Source organism: Balaenoptera borealis, assembly GCF_965194805.1.
Source record: "Balaenoptera borealis genome assembly, chromosome: 13".
Classification (NCBI taxonomy): Eukaryota; Metazoa; Chordata; class Mammalia; order Artiodactyla; family Balaenopteridae; genus Balaenoptera; species Balaenoptera borealis.
Window position 1 is genome coordinate 102,861,279 of NC_138870.1, and position 21,250 is coordinate 102,882,528.

At 48.3% G+C, this 21,250-nt stretch overlaps 1 protein-coding gene and 1 pseudogene across 6 annotated transcripts in view; both read left to right on the forward strand.

Annotated features, from left to right (window-relative positions):
- The window catches only part of TRMU (tRNA mitochondrial 2-thiouridylase), a 27,991-nt gene continuing 6,741 nt past the window's right edge, over positions 1-21,250 (forward strand). For 2 of the 5 annotated variants that reach the window (XM_082350614.1, XM_082350618.1), the window contains exons 1-7: positions 1-118; positions 3,499-3,664; positions 4,369-4,475; positions 14,552-14,674; positions 18,145-18,317; positions 19,840-19,893; positions 19,978-20,044. In XM_082350614.1, coding sequence (XP_082206740.1) covers positions 37-118; positions 3,499-3,664; positions 4,369-4,475; positions 14,552-14,674; positions 18,145-18,317; positions 19,840-19,893; positions 19,978-20,044 — 772 coding nt within the window. In that variant the 5' untranslated portion in view covers positions 1-36. Of the gene's footprint in view, positions 119-3,498; positions 3,665-4,368; positions 4,476-5,713; positions 5,854-14,551; positions 14,675-18,144; positions 18,318-19,839; positions 19,894-19,977; positions 20,045-21,250 lie in introns of those variants that run through there. The other 3 variants (XM_082350616.1, XM_082350617.1, XM_082350615.1) reach the window with 3 other exon arrangements.
- Positions 4,484-5,520, forward strand: LOC309609656 (ornithine decarboxylase pseudogene; annotated as a pseudogene). The gene has a single exon. The product of its transcript is annotated as an ornithine decarboxylase pseudogene (transcript).

Genomic DNA, 21,250 nt, shown 5'->3' on the forward strand with positions numbered 1-21,250 from the left:
GGCGGCGGCGGCGGCGAGGAAAGGTGGCCGCGCGCGATGCAGGGGGCGCGGCACGTTGTGTGCGCCGTGTCGGGCGGGGTGGACAGCGCTGTGGCCGCGCTGCTGCTGAGGCGGAGAGGTGAGGCGGCCGAGGGCCCAGACCGCCCTTGAGCGGCCCCTTCTCGGAGAGTCCCCCCCGGTCGTGCGGCGCCCCGGCCCCTCACCCTGTGCCTGGGGGTCGGAGAGCGCGCGACCGCAGCCCCGACTGCTGGGGAGCAGTCGGGCCCCCCGTTATCGACGCAGTGAAGTGGGGGGTGTCTCCGACTTCCTGGGGCCGCGTTTCTCCCTGGCTCCGAGGCCCTGCGCCCGGGGCGATGGCGGCGGCGTCCGCACTTAGCTTGGGGAGCCCTGACCTCTGCGGGCACAGCAGCCTCCGTGGTGGTGCTTGTCCTTACGACACACGACATGGCCGTCAGGCAACGTGTGCGACAAGTACCGACGGGCGGTCAGCTTGTTAAATCGCGTCTGTGGTCTTGGTTCCGTGGATGACAAACTTTTGCGCAAAAGCGCTTGTGTTTCTTCAGGCGACTAACGGGTGCCCCGGGTCGGGAGCTGAGATGAACTGCCCGTCTGACTTCTCCGTCTGTGTGGCCCTCTCTCACTGTCAGGCCTCGTACCCCTAGTGACACTTGTGGACCCTCTGCTGTGAGCCGCCTTTCGTGCTTAGGCACTTTCAATGCAGAGTGAGTGCAAGGTTCCTGACCTGGGACGAGTGATTTAAGCGCTCCCTGTCTGTGAAGTGGAGAGAACACCTACCTCCCAGGGTTACTAGAAGTATTAGATAACATAATTCATACGGAGACTTAACCCCAGTGCCCAGCACATATTAGGCACTCAGAAAACAGTAGTGGTTATTAGTTCATATTATGAGTAACTGTAGCTGTTATGAAAGGTGCAATAAAAAGAGTTAAATAGCAGTCTAGGCAAACTGTAGGCATATATAATTGCGAGAAAGGGGGAATCAAAGAATCACAGAGGTGGTAGTGTTTGAGCTGAGACTTGTCGAACCCAGGTTTATGTGTCCAACGCAAAGTGAGGCTAAACAAACCGAAAGTTCGAGTTTGGAGCAGAGGAAGGCTTTTTAGTTGAGGAGGTGCCAACCTGGAAGATGGGAGACCTAGACTCCTCAAATCCATGGTTGCAAGACTTGAAGGAGGAGTAGGATTTCACTAAGCAAAGATCCGGGAGGAGGAAAGCACTTCTGGCAGAGTCAGCATTAGGAGCCGGCTCTGGCCAGAGGGAGGTGGAAGTGAGAGCGTGAGGTGGCGTTTGGGGGCGGGGGCGGTTCCGAGGAGCTCCGGTTCTTTATGTCTCAGCGTGGAGAGAATTCAGCGAGAGGCAAAGTGATAGATAAGGGATGTATTAGAATAGGACGCTTGTGAGGCTTACAGGCAGGTGGGCGAGAGGGTGCTGTGCCCTGAGAACTTAGTGGGTTACAGTTTTAAAATCAGAGGAGAAGTGGGGAGGGGGAAAAGACCACCTTCTTCCTCATTCTTGAGTAGACGTCAGTCTTCCATCTTCAGCTCCTCCACATTGGGTGGAGGAGTTTTCTTGTCCCTCCATGGTCAAGCCAGGACTGTCATGGCACAATGAGAATGAACAAAAAGGCAATAACGTATCCTAAAAATGGTAAATCTTCTCAGTTTTCAGTATAATGTCACCCTTTCCTTATATTTTTGTTTTGAGTACACAGAGTAGCGTGTCCTAGGAATCATTAACTTACTGAGCTCACTGGGCAGGACGTGGGTCTCATGCCAGCATTGTTTTATTGTTTGGGGGCATGTCTCATGCTTCTGTTGCATGGTTTTGTTGCTAAGCAAGCCTGCTTGGTTTTATGGTTAAGCAAACCTGCTTTCTTGAGTGATCATTAACGTACAGGGGTCTCCCATACTTTCTTCTTTACTTACAATCCCCTAGTGGGACTAACTATTTAATTACCTACTTTGTCCCTTTACTCTGTCCCTATCAGAAGGAGAGGGGGGTGGAGAGGTAGGTTGAGCCCTGGTTATGTAATATGTTCTATTAGGGGCTTTCGACTGTGTTGGGTAGCAGTGCAGAGCCCTTGAAGGGTTCTGACAGGGCTGTGACATGTTTGGGGAGATGTGGCAGGTGGCCCTGGAGAGACTAGATATGTTATTTTACTACTTCAGGAAGGTAAGCTCTCCTTCCCAGAATCCAGACTGTACAGCTTCGTATTCCAGCTTCCTTGGGTTTTGCTGCTCCGTGGGAGAAGCTGATGGACATAGCAAAGAAAAAGCCTGGCCCTCTCCACTCGGCATCGGGGTTTTTCCCAGTCTTGTTGGACGTGCATGTTCTGTCACGTGCCTCCTGGAAAGTTAAGGACTGGCAAGGTGCTATGGTCCCCTCCTGGAGTGCCAGAGCCTGTGCCCGTGTAAGTGGGTCACATCTCCAGGAGAAAGATGAGCAGGCAGATCAGGCTGTAGAAGAGGGGATTTTTAAAGCTCTGGATGTGGAGTTGTGTATTTGTTCTGGTTAAGCTCTTGTTCTCTGCTGGGCACTGCTGGGCGCTGGGGACACGTGGGTGTATGAGACACAGCTCCATGTTTTAGTGAGCTACAGGGAGCGTGGACGGGAGCTACTGGCACCTAGTGTGGTGTGCACTATAAGAGAAGCAGAGGAGGGAGGGCCTATGACCTGCTGGGATGGGGGGGGGGTCTTGCTAATGTGACCTTTTAGTGTTTGGCGAAGCTGTGTCACTGGATCTCTGTTCTTTGGAGTACTGTATTAAACCTTTTACGGTCAAATGCCCTGTCTTTCATTACATTGAGCCTACCCAAAAGAAACAGGTTTCTCATATGTGGTAGACACCTATGTAGTCCTAAAGTTGGTCTTTCCAATATTTGGTTGGGTACTTTGTAAGCGACCGAAAAGGGAGAAAACGGTCTCAAAATATACAGCTAGTACAGCCCTTACAATAAAGTAGCCAAAATTTTAAATGTCTTTACGTCTGATGACTTAGAATCTAATTCTTAGTTGGTAATTGGAAATAGCTTTTGAAATGAGTTTACTTTTCTGATAACTGAATGGTGGATTTTATTTGTTTCGAAGAACCGTGCTGAATCTCTGCCCTTCTTTCACTCAGTCACACGTTGGCTGCGCCTCTCTGCGTGCTTGCCATTGTGCGTGGGAGCACGAAGACGAAAAAATGGCGTCTTGTTCACACCTTGGGGACGCAGGCAGTCAGTACAGCCCCACAGCGTGTTGTGATGATGGAGGCCTTTACAAAGTGCAGGGGGAGGGTCAGGGTGGGAGCATCAGCCGGAGAGTCAGGAACAGTTTGCGCTAAGACGTAGTCAGAGCACAGAAGGCCACGTGGCAAAGGGGGGCACTGCCAGGCACCAGTGCGCAGAGGCCCAGGAGAGCTCAGGAGTCACTGCTTTTTCCACCCAAGGTTGATTTCATACACTCTCTTTAATGTGTCCTTCGCCCCTCCCCCAGGTTACCAGGTGACAGGGGTGTTTATGAAGAACTGGGACTCGCTGGATGAGCATGGAGTTTGCACGGCGGACAAAGACTGCGAAGATGCTTACAGAGTTTGCCAAATCCTAGACATCCCCTTCCATCAAGTGTCCTACGTGAAGGAGTATTGGAATGATGTGTTCAGGTGGGTGCAGTTCCCGACGCAGAAGGCTTCCGAAGGGCAGGACTGCCGTAGTCAGCCGGGCCAATGGCGTGCAGCCAGCGCTTCTTGTTTTGCCAGTGGTGCTGAAGATTGTGTGTGGGAGGCCTCAGCCGCCCTCAGGGAGTCTGTGTTAGAGGCCAGGCTTGCATCCCAGAGCACCTCCTAGCTCTTATTCCTGTTACTGTGCTACCTGCCAGAAGTCTCTTTAATGTCTCTGCTAAATTAGTATAAGGGAGCTAAGGCTGAGGTCTCCCATGGAAGGCTGGCTGTGACTGGTCCCTGAGGACAAATCTACTGGGCAGTAGATGTCAGGCTGAAGAATCAGCTGGGGTGCTGCTTAAACAGATACCTGGACCTGGGTCTGGGATGGGGCCCTGGAACCTGCACTTGAGCAGGCGCTTCAGGTGATTCTGATGGACGGTGTCCTTTGGGTCTTATTTTGGGAAACGGTGCGATGGGACCTGGTGCCTGGTGAGTGTAGGTTCAGATGGAAAGTACACCTGTCTTTAAACATATTTGATGAAAATATTGAAAATGGCTCTATACTGAAGCTCTTCTGTTTTGCAGAAAATTATAGTTTTGTTAAGACAGGGAGAAACTCTAAATTAAGCAAGTAATTTAGCTGATTTATTTTTCCATGGAGTGTCTCACACTTAGAAATGAAAAGTCTTTTCCTTTTATTCCAGTGATTTTTTAAATGAATATGAAAAAGGAAGAACTCCCAATCCTGACATAGTCTGCAACAAGCATATCAAATTCAGTTGTTTTTTTAATTACGCTGTGGATAATCTTGGTAAGTAATTTGGATTATCTTCATTTGTCTTTTTAAAAATCATAAGATTTCCGGGAGCTGAGGTTGGTTTCAACATGTATCTGTTTGATATTGGTGGTGACTTTTCTGGATCTGAGGATGTAAAGCTTAAATTTGAAGAGATCAACCCAGCCTTGGACAAGTATTTTCCATTAGACTCCAGAGTGAGAATCATAGCTGAGCCAGGCGGATACTACATTGCATCAGCTTTCAAGCTCACAGTTAACATCATTGCAAAAAAAACTCACAATAGAGGAACAGACAGGCTCTGATGATGAAGATGAGTTGAGTGAACAGACTTTTATGTATTACGTGAATGATGGAGTATATGGATCTTTCACCGTGCACACATGAAGCCCCTTCTGCAGAAGAGCCCCAAACCAGATGGGAAGTATTATCCGTCCAGCATCTGGAGACCAACCTATGATGACCTCGATCGCATTGTTGAGCGCCGTAACTTGCCCGAGGTGCGTGTGGGCGATTGGATGCTCTTTGAAAAACATGGGTGCTCACACTGTCGCTGCTGCTTCCACTTCCAGTGGATTCCAGAGGCTGACCATCTACCGTGTGATGTCAGGGCCCACGTGGCAACTGATGCAGCAAATCCAGAACCACAACTTCCTACACAAATTAGAGGAGCAGGATGTTGGCACTGTGCCTGTGTCGTGTGCTTGGGAGAGTAGAATGAAGGTCACCCAGCAGCCTGTGCTGCAACTTGTATTGATGTGTAGACACCATTCTCGTAGCTGTTAACTGTGAGTTTAGCTTGAATTCAGGGTTTGGGGGGACCATTTAACTTAGTTTCTGCGAGGTTTGAGATTTCTGTGTGAGTAGGCTTGGCACAGATGCGGCAATGTGGAAGCCCGGGAGATGGGGTCACACTTATCTGTGTTCCTATGGAAACTATTGGAATATTTGTTCTAGATGGATTTTTATTCACTTCTCAAACATGCTACTAAAGAGTGCCTCTTGACTGCTGAGCAAATGTTTGTAGCTTGTGCAGTGGCAGGCAGAATGGACCAGAAGCTTAGTGTCGTGAGCTGTTTAAAATAATAATAAAATATCTTGAAATTAAAAAAGGAGAATATCATAAGATTTTCAGAGAAAGCCAGAAGTCAAAACCTTGTAAGCAGTTTCATCTTGCAGAAGGAAAGGAAGCAGTGAAAACAATAGTATTTGGTATTTCACTGGATAAGAAAGAACTCTCTGGCGATGCACAAATGATAGGATCCCCGGGAGAAGAGAGTGTGTCTTTGTCACGGACCGCACAGCTGTAAGGACCAGCACAGTGGATTTCAGGAGAACCAACCTCAGAAAACCCTGAGGAAAGAAGTGTTGGATCACTGGCGAGAGTTGAAAGGTGAGGCCCCCAGACCCTGCCTGCAGCTTCGGCTTTGCTCAAAGCAGCTCTAGTTCCAGATGTGGTTATATTTAGTGGAAGTTTCAGGAGCCCTAATTCAGAGCTTAAGAAACTCGGCATTTAGTTTCTTATTAGTCATCCTTTTTGCTGGTCCTACTGAGACTTTTTCTCTTGCTTTAAAAGCAGGATTCTGCTTTGTCTCGTGTTCTGAAAGCCCGTTTCTGCTCAAGGTCCTGCTGCCACTGACAGCTTTCCTGCAGATTTTGTCTGTTCCCAGCGTTCTGCCTTCTCATTCCCGTCTGCCTGGTGGGACATCCCCATTCCTGTTTGTTGAACCCCCTACTGCTGTCCTGCTTACTTAGGCTCCTCGTGGTATCTGTTGCTGTGCTCTTGTGAATTCAGGTTCTTTTTCTTGTCCCCTGCTGTCAGGGCCACCATAATGAGCTTCTGGAGTTCTGGATGCTGGTCTTTCACGTTGTTCTGGCCCATTGCAGCTCACCCTGCCACATCTGGCCATGTGCCAAGACATGCTGTGTGCCAGTGGCCCAGTGGGGTCACAGGACCACTGGCCACTCTGTCCTGTCAGCACTTTGTAATGACTTAAAAGGGGACAGAGTTAGCTTGCCAACCCGATGTGCAAGTGACCTGCCACTGAGATGACAATGATGAAAAGTCGGTTCATGGAGTTAGGTTATTTTTTACTAAAAATGCCCATGAGAACTACAAATTGAAGTCCTAACAAATTTGGATGCTGGGCTAACACCAATAACATGAAATTGAGTAGAGATAAATGCAAAGTTTGCTACCTAGGCTCAGTAATTAAATCTCCTGGTACAGGATTGGGAGTCGATCTAGGACCTCGAGGGGCCTCGAGCTGACTGTGAGCCTGCAGTCTGGCATCAAAGCCAGTGCAGCCCAAGTTTGCCTTGTGGTCAGGACATCCGAGGAAGGGGGAGGGGTCCGCTGGGGTCCACACTGGGCAGCCTGCGTCTAGTGGCTGCATTTAGTTCCAGTTTACTCGGGAAAAAGAGTGACAGGCTCATGGAGCGTGAGTTGGTTTTTTTTTTTTTTTTTTTTTTTTAAAGCACTTTTCTTTTTTTTTTTTTAATAGCTACTTTATTTATTTATTTTATTTTATTTTTGGCTGTGTTGGGTCTTCGGTTCATGCGAGGGCTTTCTCTAGTTGAGGCAAGTGGGGGCCACTCTTCATCGCGGTGCAGGGACCGCTCTTCATCGCGGTGCGCGGGCCTTTCACTATCGCGGCCCCTCCCGTCGCGGGGCACAGGCTCCAGACGCGCAGGCTCAGTAGTTGTGGCTCACGGGCCCAGCTGCTCCGTGGCATGTGGGATCTTCCCAGACCAGGGCTCGAACCCGTGTCCCCTGCATTAGCAGGCAGATTCTCAACCACTGTGCCACCAGGGAAGCCCGCGTGAGTTGGTTTTGATTTTGAGAGTGTGGGAAATACTCCATCTGATGATACTTTGGGGCCATCATAGCAGCACGCAAGCGTGTGACTCAGGATCACATTCTAGCGTGGGACCCCAGAGGGCAGAGCTGGGGTGCGCAGGAGAAAGATTTCACTCCAGGGAGGCACAAACAGCCCTTCACGGGGAATGATGCTTGCCTTTGTAGAGCTTGAAGCTCCTTGTCACCTTAGCTTTTCAGGGAGCCCCTACGTGGCCATCTGTTAGGGATGCTTTGGAAGAATTTCTGCAGTAAATGTTTCTGAGTCTGAATTTCCTGTGTGAACAGTACAGCACAGAATAAAAATACTCGAAACCTAGACTTCTGAAATCTTAGGGCTTCTCACAAAGAATCCTACATTTTTGCAGTGTAACTGGTGGTTCTTTAAGGAAATAAAGTTTTTTTTTTCCTCTGTTAGAAAATCAATCAAGATTTAATAATGTGTTCCTAAATGTGCTTTTTCAAGTAGTTAATATGCAGCAGTTAATTCTTACTGTGTCTTTTGTTTTACACTGAGCTACTTTGGTTGGTTAAGTACTGAATCAGTTTTGCTGCACCTTCCTGGAAAAAGTCTCTTGCAATACGAAATGTCTGAAATTTTCACACAGTGCAAAGGTTATGGATTAATATGTGCCTTGGTAGGTTCTTTCACTTTTTTGCATTATGTGGAAAGAAGAAATTGACTATGCTGGATGGTCCTTCACTGTTATAAAAATAATATGTATTTATTAAAGAAAATTTTAAACTCAGAAGAGTAAAAAAGATAAGGGAAAGTGTCACCTATAATTTCATCTCCCAGAATCAAAGGAAAAGACTTTCTGATATTTGTCTTCATTTTTTTCTGTACATTAAAAAAAGTAGAGTCATAAACTTTTTTTCCTACTGAACAATACCATAAGCATTTTCCCATTAAAAATTCTGTGTAAGTGGCACTGTTATTATGGCAATGGCACTTTAATTTACTTCATATTCTCCTGGTGTTGAACGTTTTGGTTGTTTTCAGTTTTTCCTTAGTATAAGAAACACTGAAATTAGCTTTTTGTACTTAAACCTTTGTGTGCATATCTGAATTTTTCCTTAAGCTAGAATGAATGGATAGATATTAACTTTAGAAACACTCTTAGAGATACAGTGAAATCTTGTAGCAAGATTATATCAATTTAGAGACTTAAAGGCTGCTTATTTAATGGAATTTCAAGTGTGCCTCTGTTCCCTGGGATCTGGGTGTTTGGGAGTGGGGCAGGTAATCTGCACAGACTGCCTGGTGTGAGACCTGGCGTCTGACTGCTGCTTGGTGCACCCTGGGCTCAGACTGGCCAAGGCCAGCAAGTGCAAGTCTAAAATTTGATCCTCGGGACTTCCCTGGCGGTCCAGTGGTTAAGACTTGTGCTTCCACTGCAGGGAGTGCGGGTTCAATCCTGGGTCAGGGAACTAAGAGCCCACATGCTGTGTGGCACGACCAAAAATATTTTTTAGATAAAAATTAAAAAAATAAGGGTGGGGCTAATGGCGGACTCCAGGAGGGCTCACACCAAGGAGTACTTCCCAGAACTTCTGCTGCCAGTGTCCTTGTCCTCGTGGTGAGCCACAGCTGCCCCCCGCCTCTGAAGGAGACCCTCCAACACTAGCAGACTGAGCTCTGCCCACCAGAGCAACACCCAGCTCTATCCACCACCAGTCCCTCCCATCAGGAAGCTTGCACAAGCCTCTGGGATAGCCTCATCCACCAGAGGGCAGACAGCAGAAGCAAGAAGGACTACAATCCTGCAGCCTGTGGAACAAAAACCACATTCACAGAAAGATAGACAAAATGAAAAGGCAGAGGACTATGTACCAGATGAAGGAACAAGATAAAACCCGAGAAAAACAAATAAATGAAGTAGAGATAGGCAACCTTCCAGAAAAAGAATTCAGAACAATGATAGTGTAGGTGACCCAGGACCTCGGGAAAAAAATGGAGGCAAAGATCGAGACGATGCAAGAAATGTTTAACAAAGACCTAGAAGAATTAAAGAACAAACAAACAGAGATGAATAATATAATAACTGAAATAAAAAATACACTAGAAGGAATCATTAGCAGAATAACTGAGGCAGAAGAACGGAAAAGTGACCTGGAAGACAGAATGGTGGAATTCACTGCCGTGGAACAGAATAAAGAAAAAAGAATGAAAAGAAATGAAGACGGCCTAAGAGACCTCTGGGACAACATTAAACGCACCAACATTTGCCTTATAGGGGTCCCAGAAGGAGAAGAGAGAGAGAAAGGACCTGAGAAAATATTTGAAGAGATTATAGTCGAAAACTTCCCTAACATGGGAAAGGAAATAGCCATCCAAGTCCAGGAAGCACAGAGAGTCCTAGGCAGGATAAACCCCAGGAGAAACACGCCGAGATACATAGTAATCAAACTGACAAAAATTAAAGGCAAAGAAAAATTATTAAAAGCAACAAGGGAAAAATGACAAATAACATACAAGGGAACTCCCATAAGGTTAACAGCTGATTTCTTGGCAGAAACTCTACCAGCCAGAAGGGAGTGGCATGATATATTTAAAGTGATGAAAGAGAAGAACCTACGACCAAGATTACTCTACCCAGCAAGGATCTCATTCAGATTTGACAGAGAAATCAAAAGCTTTACAGACAAGCAAAAGCTAAGAGAATTCAGCACCACCAAACCAGCTCTACAACAAATGCTAAAGGAACGTCTCTAAGTGGGAAACACAAGAGAAGAGAAGGACCTACAAAAACAAACCCATAACAACTAAAAAAAATGGTAATAGGAAAATATATATTGATAATTACCTTAAATGTGAATGGATTAAATGCTCCAGCCAAAAGACACAGGCTCACTGAATGGATACAAAAACAAGACCCATATATATGCTGTCTACAAGAGACCCACTTCAGACCTAGGGACACATACAGACTGAAAGTGAGGGGATGGAAAAAGATATTCCATGCAAATGGAAATCAAAAGAAAGCTGGAGTAGCAATACTCATATCAGATAAAGTAGACTTAAAAATAAAGAATGTTACAAGAGACAAGGAAGGACACTACATAATGATCAAGGGATCAATCCAAGAAGAAGATATAGCAATTACAAATATATATGCACCCAACATAGGAGCACCTCAATACATAAGGCAAATGCTAACAGCTATAAAAGAGGAAATCAACAGGAACACAATAATAGTGGGGGACTTTAACACCTCACTTACAGCAATGGACAGATCATCCAGACAGGAAATTAATAAGGAAACACAAGCTTTAAATGACACAATAGACCAGATAGATTTAATGGATATTTATAGGACATTCCATCCAAAAACAGCAGATTACACTTTCTTCTCAAGTGCACACGGAACATTCTGCAGGATAGATCACATCTTGGGTCACAAATCAAGCCTCAGTAAATTTTTAAAAATTGAAATCATATCAAGCATCTTTTCTGACCATAATGCTATGAGATTAGAAATAAATTACAGGAAAAAACGTAAAAAACACAAACACACGGAGGCTAAGCAATATGTTACTAAATAACCAAGAGATCACTGAAGAAATCAAAGAGGAAATCGAAAAATACCTAGAGACAAATGACAAGGAAAACACAACGATCCAAAACCTATGAGATGCAGCAAAAGCAGTTCTAAGAGAGAAGTTTATAGCAATACAGTCCTACCTCAAGAAACAAGAAAAAGCTCAAATAAACAATCTAACCTTACACCTAAAGCATCTAGAGAAAGAAGAACAAACAAAACCCCAAGTCAGTAGAAGGAAGGAAATCATAAAGATCAGAGCTGGAATAAATGAAATAGAAGCAAAGAAAACAATAGCAAAGATCAATAAAACTAAAAGCTTGTTCTTTGAGAAGATAAACAAAATTGATAAACCTTTAGCCAGACTCATCAAGAAAAAGAGGGAGAGGACGCAAATCAATCAAATTAGAAATGAAAAAGGAGAAGTTACAACGGACACCACGGAAATACAAAGCATCCTAAGAGACTACTACCAGCAACTCTATGCCAATAAAATGGACAATCTGGAAGAAATGGACAAATTCTTAGAAAGGTATAACCTTCCAAGACTGAACCAGGAGGAAATAGAAAATATGAACAGACCAATCACAAGTAATGAAATTGAAACTGTGATTAAAAATCTTCCAACAAAGTCCAGAACCAGATGGCTTCACAGGTGAATTCTATCAAATATTTAGAGAAGAGCTAACACCCATCCTTCTCAAACTCTTCCAAAAAATTGCAGAGGAAGGAGCACTCCCAAACTCATTCTATGAGGCCACCATCACCCTGATACCAAAACCAGACAGAGATACTACAAAAAAAGAAAATTACAGACCAATATCACTGATGAATACAGATGCCAAAATCCTCAACAAAATACTAGCAGACAGAATCCAACAACACACTAAAAGGATCATCCACCACGATCAAGTGGGGTTTATCCCAGGGATGCAAGGATTCTTCATTATACACAAATCAACCAATGTGATACACCATATTAACAAATTGAAGAATAAAGACCATATGAGCATCTCAATAGATGCAGAAAAAGCTTTTGACAAAATTCAACACCCATTTATGATAAACACTCTCCGGAAAGTGGGCATAGAGAAAACCTACCTCAACATAGTAAAGGCCATATATGACAAACCCACAGCAAACATCATTCTCAATGGTGAAAAACTGAAAGCATTTCTTCTAAGATCAGGAACAAGACAAGGATGTCCACTCTCGCCACTATTATTCAACATAGTTTTGGAAGTCCTAATGATGGCAATCAGAGAAGAAAAAGAAATAAAAGGAATACAAATTGGAAAAGAAGAAGCAAAACAGTCACTGTTTGCAGATGACATACTATACATAGATAATCCTAAAGATGCCACCAGAAAACTAGAGCTAATCGAATTCGGTAAGGTTGTAGGATACAAAATTAATGCACAGAAATCTCTTGCATTCCTATACACTAATGAGGAAAAATCTGAAAGAGAAATTAAGGAAACAGTCCCATTCACCATTGCAACAAAAAGAATAAAATACCTAGGAATAAACCTACCTAAGGAGGTGAAAGACCTGTACTCAGAAAACTATAAGACACTGATGAAAGAAATCAAAGATGACAAAAACACATGGAGAGATATACCATGCTCTTGGATTGGAAGAATCAATATTGTGAAAATGACTATATTACCCAAAGCAATCTACAGATTCAGTGCAATCCCTATCAAATTACCAATGGCATTTTTTTACAGAACTAGAACAAAAAAATCTTAAAATTTGTATGGAGACACAAAAGACCTCAAATAGCCAAAGCAATCTTGAGGGGAAAAAAAGGAGCTGGAGGAATCAGGCTCCCTGACTTCAGACTATACTACAAGGCTACAGTAATCAAGGCAATATGGTACTGGCACAAAAACAGAAATATTGATCAATGGAACAGGATAGAAAGCCCAGACATAAACCCACGCACCTATGGTCAACTAATCTATGACAAAGGAGGCAAGGATATACAATGGAGAAAAGACAGTTTCTTCAATAAGTGTGCTGGGAAAACGGACAGCTACATGTAAAAGAATGAAATTAGAACACTCCCTAACACCATACACAAAAATAAAATGGATTAAAGATCTAAATGTAAGACCGGACACTATAAAACTCTTAGAGGAAAACACAGGAAGAACACAATATGACGTAAATCACAGCAAGATCTTTTTTGACCCACCTCCTAGAGTAATGGAAATAAAAACAAAAGTAAACAAATGGGACCTAATGAAACTTAAAAGCTTTTGCACCGCAAAGGAAACTATAAACAAGATGAAAAGAGAACCCTCAGAATGGGAGAAAATATTTGCAAACGAATCGACGGACAAAGGATTAATCTCCAAAATACATAAACAGCTCGTGCAGCTCAATATTAAAAATACAGACAGCCCAGTCAAAAAATGGGCAGAAGACCTAAATAGACATTTCTCCGAAGAAGACATACTGATGGCCAAGAAGCACATGAAAAGCTGCTCAACATCACTAACTATTAGAGAAATGCAAATCAAAACTACAATGAGGTATCACCTCACACTGGTTAGAATGGGCATCATCAGAAAATCTAGAAACAACAAATACTGGAGAGGGTGTGGAGAAAAGGGAACCCTCTTGCATTGTTTGCGGGAATGTAAACAGCCACTATGGAGAACAATATGGAGGTTCCTTAAAAAACTAAAAATATAATTACCATATGACCCAGCAATCCCACTACTGGGCATATACCCAGAGAAAACTATAATTCAAAAAGACACATGCACCCCAGTGTTCATTGCAGCACTATTTACAATAGCCAGTTCATGGAAGCAACCTAAATACCCATCGACAGACGAATGGATAAAGAAGATATGGTACATATATACAATGGAATATTACTCAGCTATAAAAAGGAATGAAATTGGGTCATTTGTAGAGACATGGATGGACGTAGAGGCTGTCATACAGAGTGAAGTAAGTCAGAGAAAAGCAAATATCGTATGTTAATGTGTACATGTGGAATCTAGAAAAATGGTACAGATGAACCGGCTTGCAAGACAGAAATAGAGACACAGATGTAGAGAACAAACGTATGGACACCAAGGGGGGAAAGCGGCGGGGGATAGTGGTGGTAGGATGAATTGGGAGATTGGGATTGACATATATACGCTAATATGTATAAAATAGGTAACTAATAAGAACCTGCTGTATAAAAAATAAATTAATTAAATTTTTAAAAAAATCTCTGGAGATTTCCCTGGTGGCGCAGTGGTTAAGAGTCTGCCTGCCAATGCAGGGGACACAGGTTCGATCCCTGGTCTGGGAAGATCCCACATGCCGTGGAGCATCTAAGCCCGTGTGCCACAACTACTGAGCCTGTGCTCTAGAGCCTGTGAGCCACAACTGCTGAGCCCACGTGCCACAACTACTGAAGCCCACGTGCCTAGAGCCCATGCTCCGCAACAAGAGAAGCCACCGCAATGAGAAGCCCATGCACCTCAGCGAAGAGTAGCCCCCGATCGCCACTACTAGAGAAAGGCCACGCACAGCAACGAAGACCCAACGCAGCCAAAAAATTAAAAAAACAGAATGTCAGTTATATTAAAGTATTTGACAGCCAGGATAGACATCTGTACTACAAAATTAAAATTAAAAAAAAAATTGAAAATCTGATCCTCGTGTTTTTAAAAACCTCCCAGGAGCAGATGCAGTTGCTACGGGTCACTATGCAAGAACGTCCCTGGAAGATGAAGAGGTCTTTCAGCAGAAGCACATTAAGAGGCCAGAAGGGCTTTTCAGAAATCGATTTGAAATTAGAAATGGTGAGTAAAAGTGCCTGGGCCAGAGCTTAATTGTTTGTGAATAAAGTAAAGTATTTTGAAGAATGACAGTGAGTTGTTTGAGCACACCTGCACGACTTCTCTCCGTGTGTTCCAAACTAGCTCGTTGATTTTGGTTTCCTCTTCGAAAAAGGACAGTTACCGAGAGGGTCGTTTTCCCCAAGGGCCTGTGATTGGTACCAGGAGGAGGCTCAGGCGGGCGCCCGGGCCAGGGCTGCTGGGAAACTGAAGCCGTAATTCATAACCCAGTTCTGGGAGGAGACACACGACAATAATAATTGGAGTGTAACAGGGCCTGATTCTTACCCTCGAGTTTCTGAGGACTTGAGATTGAGGTGTACTTTAGTGTGACATGAGAGCTGGGACCTGACATGGCACAAGCCTGGCAGCCAGGCTTGTAACTATGCTTACGAAGATTACATATATAAATTAGCTTATCAGTGTCAAAGGGAGCAAAGTTCCACCTGCCTAGAATATGCCAGGCAGTCACCTGGAAAGCTGCTGGCTTGTCCTGGTGTACATCTGCATGTAGAACAGAGGAATTTGCATCGTTATTAAGTGAAGGACAAGATGGGGCTCGGAGCCATGTTTCTGCAGGCAGTTTCCACTGCTGCAGGCCCGTGGGGGAGTTGGCATTTCTCCGCATCTGGCCTGCCCTGGCCGCATCACGCCCACCGCCTCCCTCCCCGCGCCCCTCCTGGCAGTGCCAGCATGCAGGTTCTCTGGTTCTGTTTCTCAGATGAGGAAACTGAAGCTTGGCTGCACTCACCAACCGGGGTGCCTCGGGTTGGGGGGCTGGATCCCAGCTGGGTCTGTTCAGCTCCGCCGTCCCTGGTCGTTGCGCCCTCCTCCATGTCATCCAGCCTGATTTGGAGGCTGCAGCTTGGCCACCCTGTTTTCCTTCTCCCTCCCTCCTTCCCCCTCTCACAGCAGCCGAGGCCAGAGATAACCTTACTGGCAGGGCCCAGACAAGGACACCGCTTGATGTTGGAAAGGCCTCTCGCTGCTGCCTGCAGGGCGCTGGGCCTTCCGTGTTCCCTGTGGGTGTGTGGGTGTGTGTGTGTGTGTGTGTGTGTGTGTGTGTGTGTGCGCCGTCTGTGTTCCCTGTGGGGACGTGTGTGTGTGTGTGTGCGCCGTCTGTGTTCCCTGTGGGGACGTGTGTGTGTGTGTGTGTGCGCCGTCTGTGTTCCCTGTGGGGACGTGTGTGTGTGTGTGTGTGTGTGTGTGTGTGTGCGCCGTCTGTGTTCCCTGTGGGGACGTGTGTGTGTGTGTGTGTGCGCCGTCTGTGTTCCCTGTGGGGACGTGTGTGTGTGTGTGTGTGTGCGCCGTCTGTGTTCCCTGTGGGGACGTGTGTGTGTGTGTGTGTGTGCGCCGTCTGTGTTCCCTGTGGGGACGTGTGTGTGTGTGTGTGTGCGCCGTCTGTGTTCCCTGTGGGGACGTGTGTGTGTGTGTGTGTGTGTGTGTGTGTGTGTGTGTGTGTTTTGACCGCTTCCCTCCCCGGTTGCTGCCTTCGCACTCCTGGGCAACCCTCACCAGGAAAGCCTGCACGCTGCCCAGCCCTGCCGCCTGGGGACTCCGTGGTGGAATTTGCCCAGTGAACGTAGGTCTAAGGGGCCTGAGTAGATGAAGGATTTGTTTCCATGTCACGTAGCCATCCCCGCTTACCTCCTAGAAAATGTGGCGCCTTACAGAGCTTTCTGGGCCTTTTGGACAGGCCGAAGGCACTCAGACCGCTGACTGCATTGGCGTGTGCTTTGTTCTGTGTAGCTGTTTTAATAATACCACAGTGTCTTTGTTCTCTGTGTGCGTTTTAGGCACCTAGAGATTTTTATTTTGCTCTGACTCAGTTGCCCTGGAGACCTGGTCTTGGGCCTCCTGGCCTGGGCCCCTGGGGAGAGTGCACAGGGGCAGCAGAGTCCAGCCTGCCCTCCTGATCCCTGGCCCTGGGCCTGGGTAGATGTCCTCCCCCGTCCCCGTGGCAGGTGGCACCACGGCCGACCCGGAGGAGCGAAGGTGTGAATGAGGCTCCAGGCACAGGCAGACCATCGCCTAGCAGGCGTCCCTCTCTGTGGTTTAGGGTTCCTACTTTCTTTCTTAAAAATCATAGATTTTGAGTTTGTTTTAAAATAACCCAGAACTTTGAGAAATTGCTCCTAGTATTCTGAGGCTTTTCTATGCACTTAGACTGTTTAAGTTTAGTTTTGAAACAAAACAGAGCCTTTGGCAAATGAGTCTGCCTACCTGATGACTGGCTGACTGAACTTGGTTTTTCACTTTTCACTTGGTTTTGTTGTTTTCTACATAAAAAGTGATGGAATAGAAACCAGGCGATTGAGCTCAGTTTCCAGCTCTGTGCTTCTCTCCCTGCACCATTGTGGGCAGTCGCTTTAATGATCTGAGCCTCAGTTTCCTCATCTGAAAATGGGGATAATTCTGTCATAGGGCTAAAGTGAGAATCAAATTTGAGGTCACGGGTGGAAAACATTAGCTACACAGAGAGCATGTTACACATGTGACTGGGCCGATCTGCACGCTGCACTTGGGCTGTTTGTACCCTTGGCACGGGTGTGAGCTGTGGGTGTGACTTGCCGAGGCTTTGCTTAGCCCTGGATGGGAGTCACGTGGAAAGAATCCGGAACACTGGTGTCACGTTCAGTTTCCTCCGTTGGTCATTGAGCTGCAGAGTGGGGGACCCAGCGTTGGCGGTCATGGAAGGTCTGTAGCACACCAGGCAGGACCGAGGGACCCGGAGATGGAGCCGGGCCTTGTGCTCTGAGCCGCGTCCCGTGGCCGGGGCCAGCCACAGCTCTGCACTGTTGCTGCCCAGGCGGGAACGGGTGTTTACAGTGAACGGAACATTAGAGAAACTGCCGAGGAGCAGCTGACGGACGTCAGCTCGAACCATAAGAAAAGCCCACTGTGACCAAGTGGGGCTACGTTTAGAAGCCGGGTGCTGCTGGGGGGCGTGGTTGGCGTCCACTGTGGGGCCTGGGAGGTGAGCAGGGCCCCTGGGAGCAGCCACGGTGCAAACACATCCTGTGGTTTTTAGGAAGCAGCACAGCTGACACCGTTTCAGCAGGGTTTTCTGTACGTGGTCTCGTCCAGTTTTCCCAGATGTGGCTGAGTTTGTTTTTTTCTTAATACTTCGTAACATTTTTGTCATGTGATGTTTAATCTTTGCAAATATAGTCTAACATGTGAACTGGAATAAATGTCCTTATCACATGAACTCTACCTTCTGTGTATTTTTTTCAGTAGTGGATCAATTAGGGATAAGAATTTTTCTGACCTTAACCACGGCAGTTCTTTTTTTTGGAGGTCTGCTATTGAGTATTGATCTTTGTTTCTGCCAGACCAGGGGTAATCTATCAAAGTAAACAGAGGGACATTATTAAAAGCAAAGTATGATTATTTTTATTCCTGCAACATCTTTTGTTCTTTACTCTTGGCAGTGGTAAAACTTCTCCAAGCAGCTGACAGCTTTAAAGACCAGACCTTCTTTCTCAGCCAGGTTTCCCAGGATGCCCTGAGGAGAACCCTCTTCCCCTTGGGGGGATTAACGAAAGATTTTGTAAAGAAAATAGCTGCTGAGAATAGACTTCATCATGTGCTTCAGAAAAAAGAGGTAGGACTGAGGGGTGTGCGTGCTCCCAGCCTGGGGTCCCGCACCGCCTCCCCTGCCCGGGGTCTGGCATCGGGCGAGGAGCCCATCACGCACACAGTGGGAGGGGCTGGGTCCTTCAGAAAGCAGCAGAGAAGGGACCTCTCCCTCCCGGCCGTGCCTCGGCCCCCCGGGGGTGGCAGCTCTCCTGGCAGCTCGGTGGCTGGCTGGGGTGCTCTTGGCTCAGCTGCCAGGTGAGAGCGGGACGGTGAGGACCGGGCCCCGAGACCCCCGTCGGCGCGCAGATCTCTGTTTCCGTCCACACGTCAGCACGGCCTCGTCAGGCGTCTTCTTTGCGCCAGGCACTGCACCGCTGGCCTCTGAGGACCCGGTGAGGAGCGCAGGTCCACCCCTGCCTTCGGGGAGCTTACGCCAAGGGGGCAGACGGACAAACCTACCGTTGTAAACTCAGAAGGTGTCCCTGAGAGAAGGGGTGGGGTCCGGTGAGAGAAAATGCCACGGGCTCTGATCTAGATTCGGGGGCAGAGACAGACGCCAGGAAAGGCCTCCAAGGAAAGTCTGTCTGTCCTCAGGCGTCAGGGTGAATGGGATTTAGTGTCCCGTAGACGGTCGGGGAAGAACCTGTGCAAAGGCCCGAGCCTGGCGCAGTGGTGGAGTTGAGGTGAAGCCAGTGTGGTGGGCGCTTGGTGCTGGAGGGTGGGGTGCGATGTGGGAGGGGTCCCAGCGGGCTCGGCAGACCCCGGGGTGGTCAGTCTAAGCAGGCTGTTTCGGGTTGAGGCGGCCTTAGCTGCAGCCGCTGCTTCACGTCTGTCCTGGGGACGGGCACAGCTGTGCTTTTGTCGGCAAGTCGCTGTCCCCAGGGAAGCCATCCCTCCGCCCATGTCATCTCTGCTCGTGTCTCTACCTGCTCGGTTTCTGGCTGTGGCTGGTAGGAGCCGAGGGAGCCACCCTCATAGGACCCGCGTTCTAGGCACACAGGTCAGCGCGGAAGCGCGGAAGCCAAACGACGAGCACGGGACGGCGGGCCTGTTCCCGCTAGGTCTTCCTGCGCGCTAGAAACGTCACCTCGAGAAAAGACTCTCCTTCCTCGGACCCACCCGCGATGCTTCACCTCGTGGCCTGGCTTGTACTTCCTGCTTCTGCTCTGCTCCATGTCTGTCCCCTGAGGCTCACCAACAGTGGCCTGAGGGCTTAAGCAGCTTTAGTTTTCTTTCCTGGGCAGCTGGTCTGAGGGTCTGCAGCGCGGGGCCAGACCCTGCTGGGTGTGGAGGTGGCACTGCTTACTTAGCTGCCAAGGTCCATGTCTGGGGCCTGAAATAAGCCCCTGAGGTCTGTTTGTGGCTGTGACTGGTGTGTGTGGTGCTGGAGAAAGGAAGCCAGGCCCCTGGCCCGGGGGTGGGGCGGCTCGGGGCAGGTGAGGCCCCGAGAGGCCCCGTGTGCCCCCCACCCCTGCCCAGGCTCTCCAGGTGGAGTGCAGGACCCCACCCGGCCGTTCGTCTCACGGTCGGCCCTCCTTTCATTTCAGAGCATGGGCATCTGTTTCGTTGGTAAAAGAAATTTTGAAAATTTCATTCTTCAGGTGAGTGGTTTTTGATGCAAAAGGATGGAGCCACGTTTCTGCTCTGGACCTGGATCTGTTAGTAATGAAACGTTTGTTTTCCAGTATTTACAGCCTCGACCTGGTAAATTTATTTCTATAGAAGACAATAAAGTTCTGGGAACGCATAAAGGTGAGATGCACCCCTGGGCTGCTTTTCATCCTGAGCTCCTTGAGGCGTGGGGCAAGTTTGAGCTCTGGGAATTTAGACGGGATGCTTCCAGGCCCTCAGGGACGGGTGTGCGTGGCGCCAGGGAAGGTGGGAGTGGCTCTGACTGGGTGTTTGCGATTCGAGAGCATCGCAGCCAATAACAAAGGATGCCGTCTGGTTCAGGAGCCTCACTCTCTGAGTTATGTATTAAGTCCCCGTGAATAGACTTATTTTTTCATTACATATAGAGAATACCAGACTACAGAAAAACTCCACTGGAGGGAAGGAGTTAGGTTGACTTCAGAGCACGAGTTTCATGATTTAGGACACCGTGAAGAGTTGGGACCAGAAGGTGGCCCTCCTGGCCGGAGTGCTGCACCCCAGGTGCTGCTCCCTCATTCGCAGACGCTGCTGGGGGTCGGGACACCCCGAACCTGCCCTGAGCCGGCGTGGGGAGGACGGGTCAGGCGCAAGGGTTCACAGCCCAGGTGGGAGGACAGAGGCGGGCTTGGTCAACGGTGGGGCTGTGCCCTTGGGGGCCTGATGACAGACGAGACTTGGTCCGGCGTGGGTCTGACCTGCCGGAAGGACGAGGGCTGGGGCTCAGGCGTGGACACTCCCAAGGGGCTTGTTCCTTGGAGACCCTCGCCTCGGTTTGGGCCGGACGGCTTCCCCTCCCTGGTGCTGTTGGAGGGAGCGGGCCTGAGACGCCACGGGCTCCCGGAGAGCCGAGCGTTGCTGAGGGAGGACGTGCGGCCCCGCGGGGACCCCTTGCAGGGCGCTGCAGCCTGTCGCGGCGGGAGGCTGCCAGGGCATGGCGGGGAGCCCAGCTCCGTTGCCGGCTTGTGGAAGTGGAGTGCCGAGCTCGGGGCTGGGGGCTGGGGGAGGCGTGGCCTAGCCGGCTGGCCCTGTGACGTTTGTGGTGGCGGGGGGGGGGGGGGGGGGGGAGGGTGCACAGGGAAACCGGGGCAGCCGGGTGTCCTGGCCCCGAGGCGGTTAGTGCCCGGGGGCTCGGCAAGAGGGGCTCGTGGCTTCGGCGGGGCACTTGGTCCGCGTTCTAAAGGAGCGGTCCCTGCTCCTGGTGGGTCGGGGGCCGCACAGCTGGAACGGCCCCTCGCGGGGGGGCGGGGGGGGAGGTACAGCCTAAGCCGGCTGCCCGGGGGGTCCGCAGAGGGAGCCCCCTGCCTG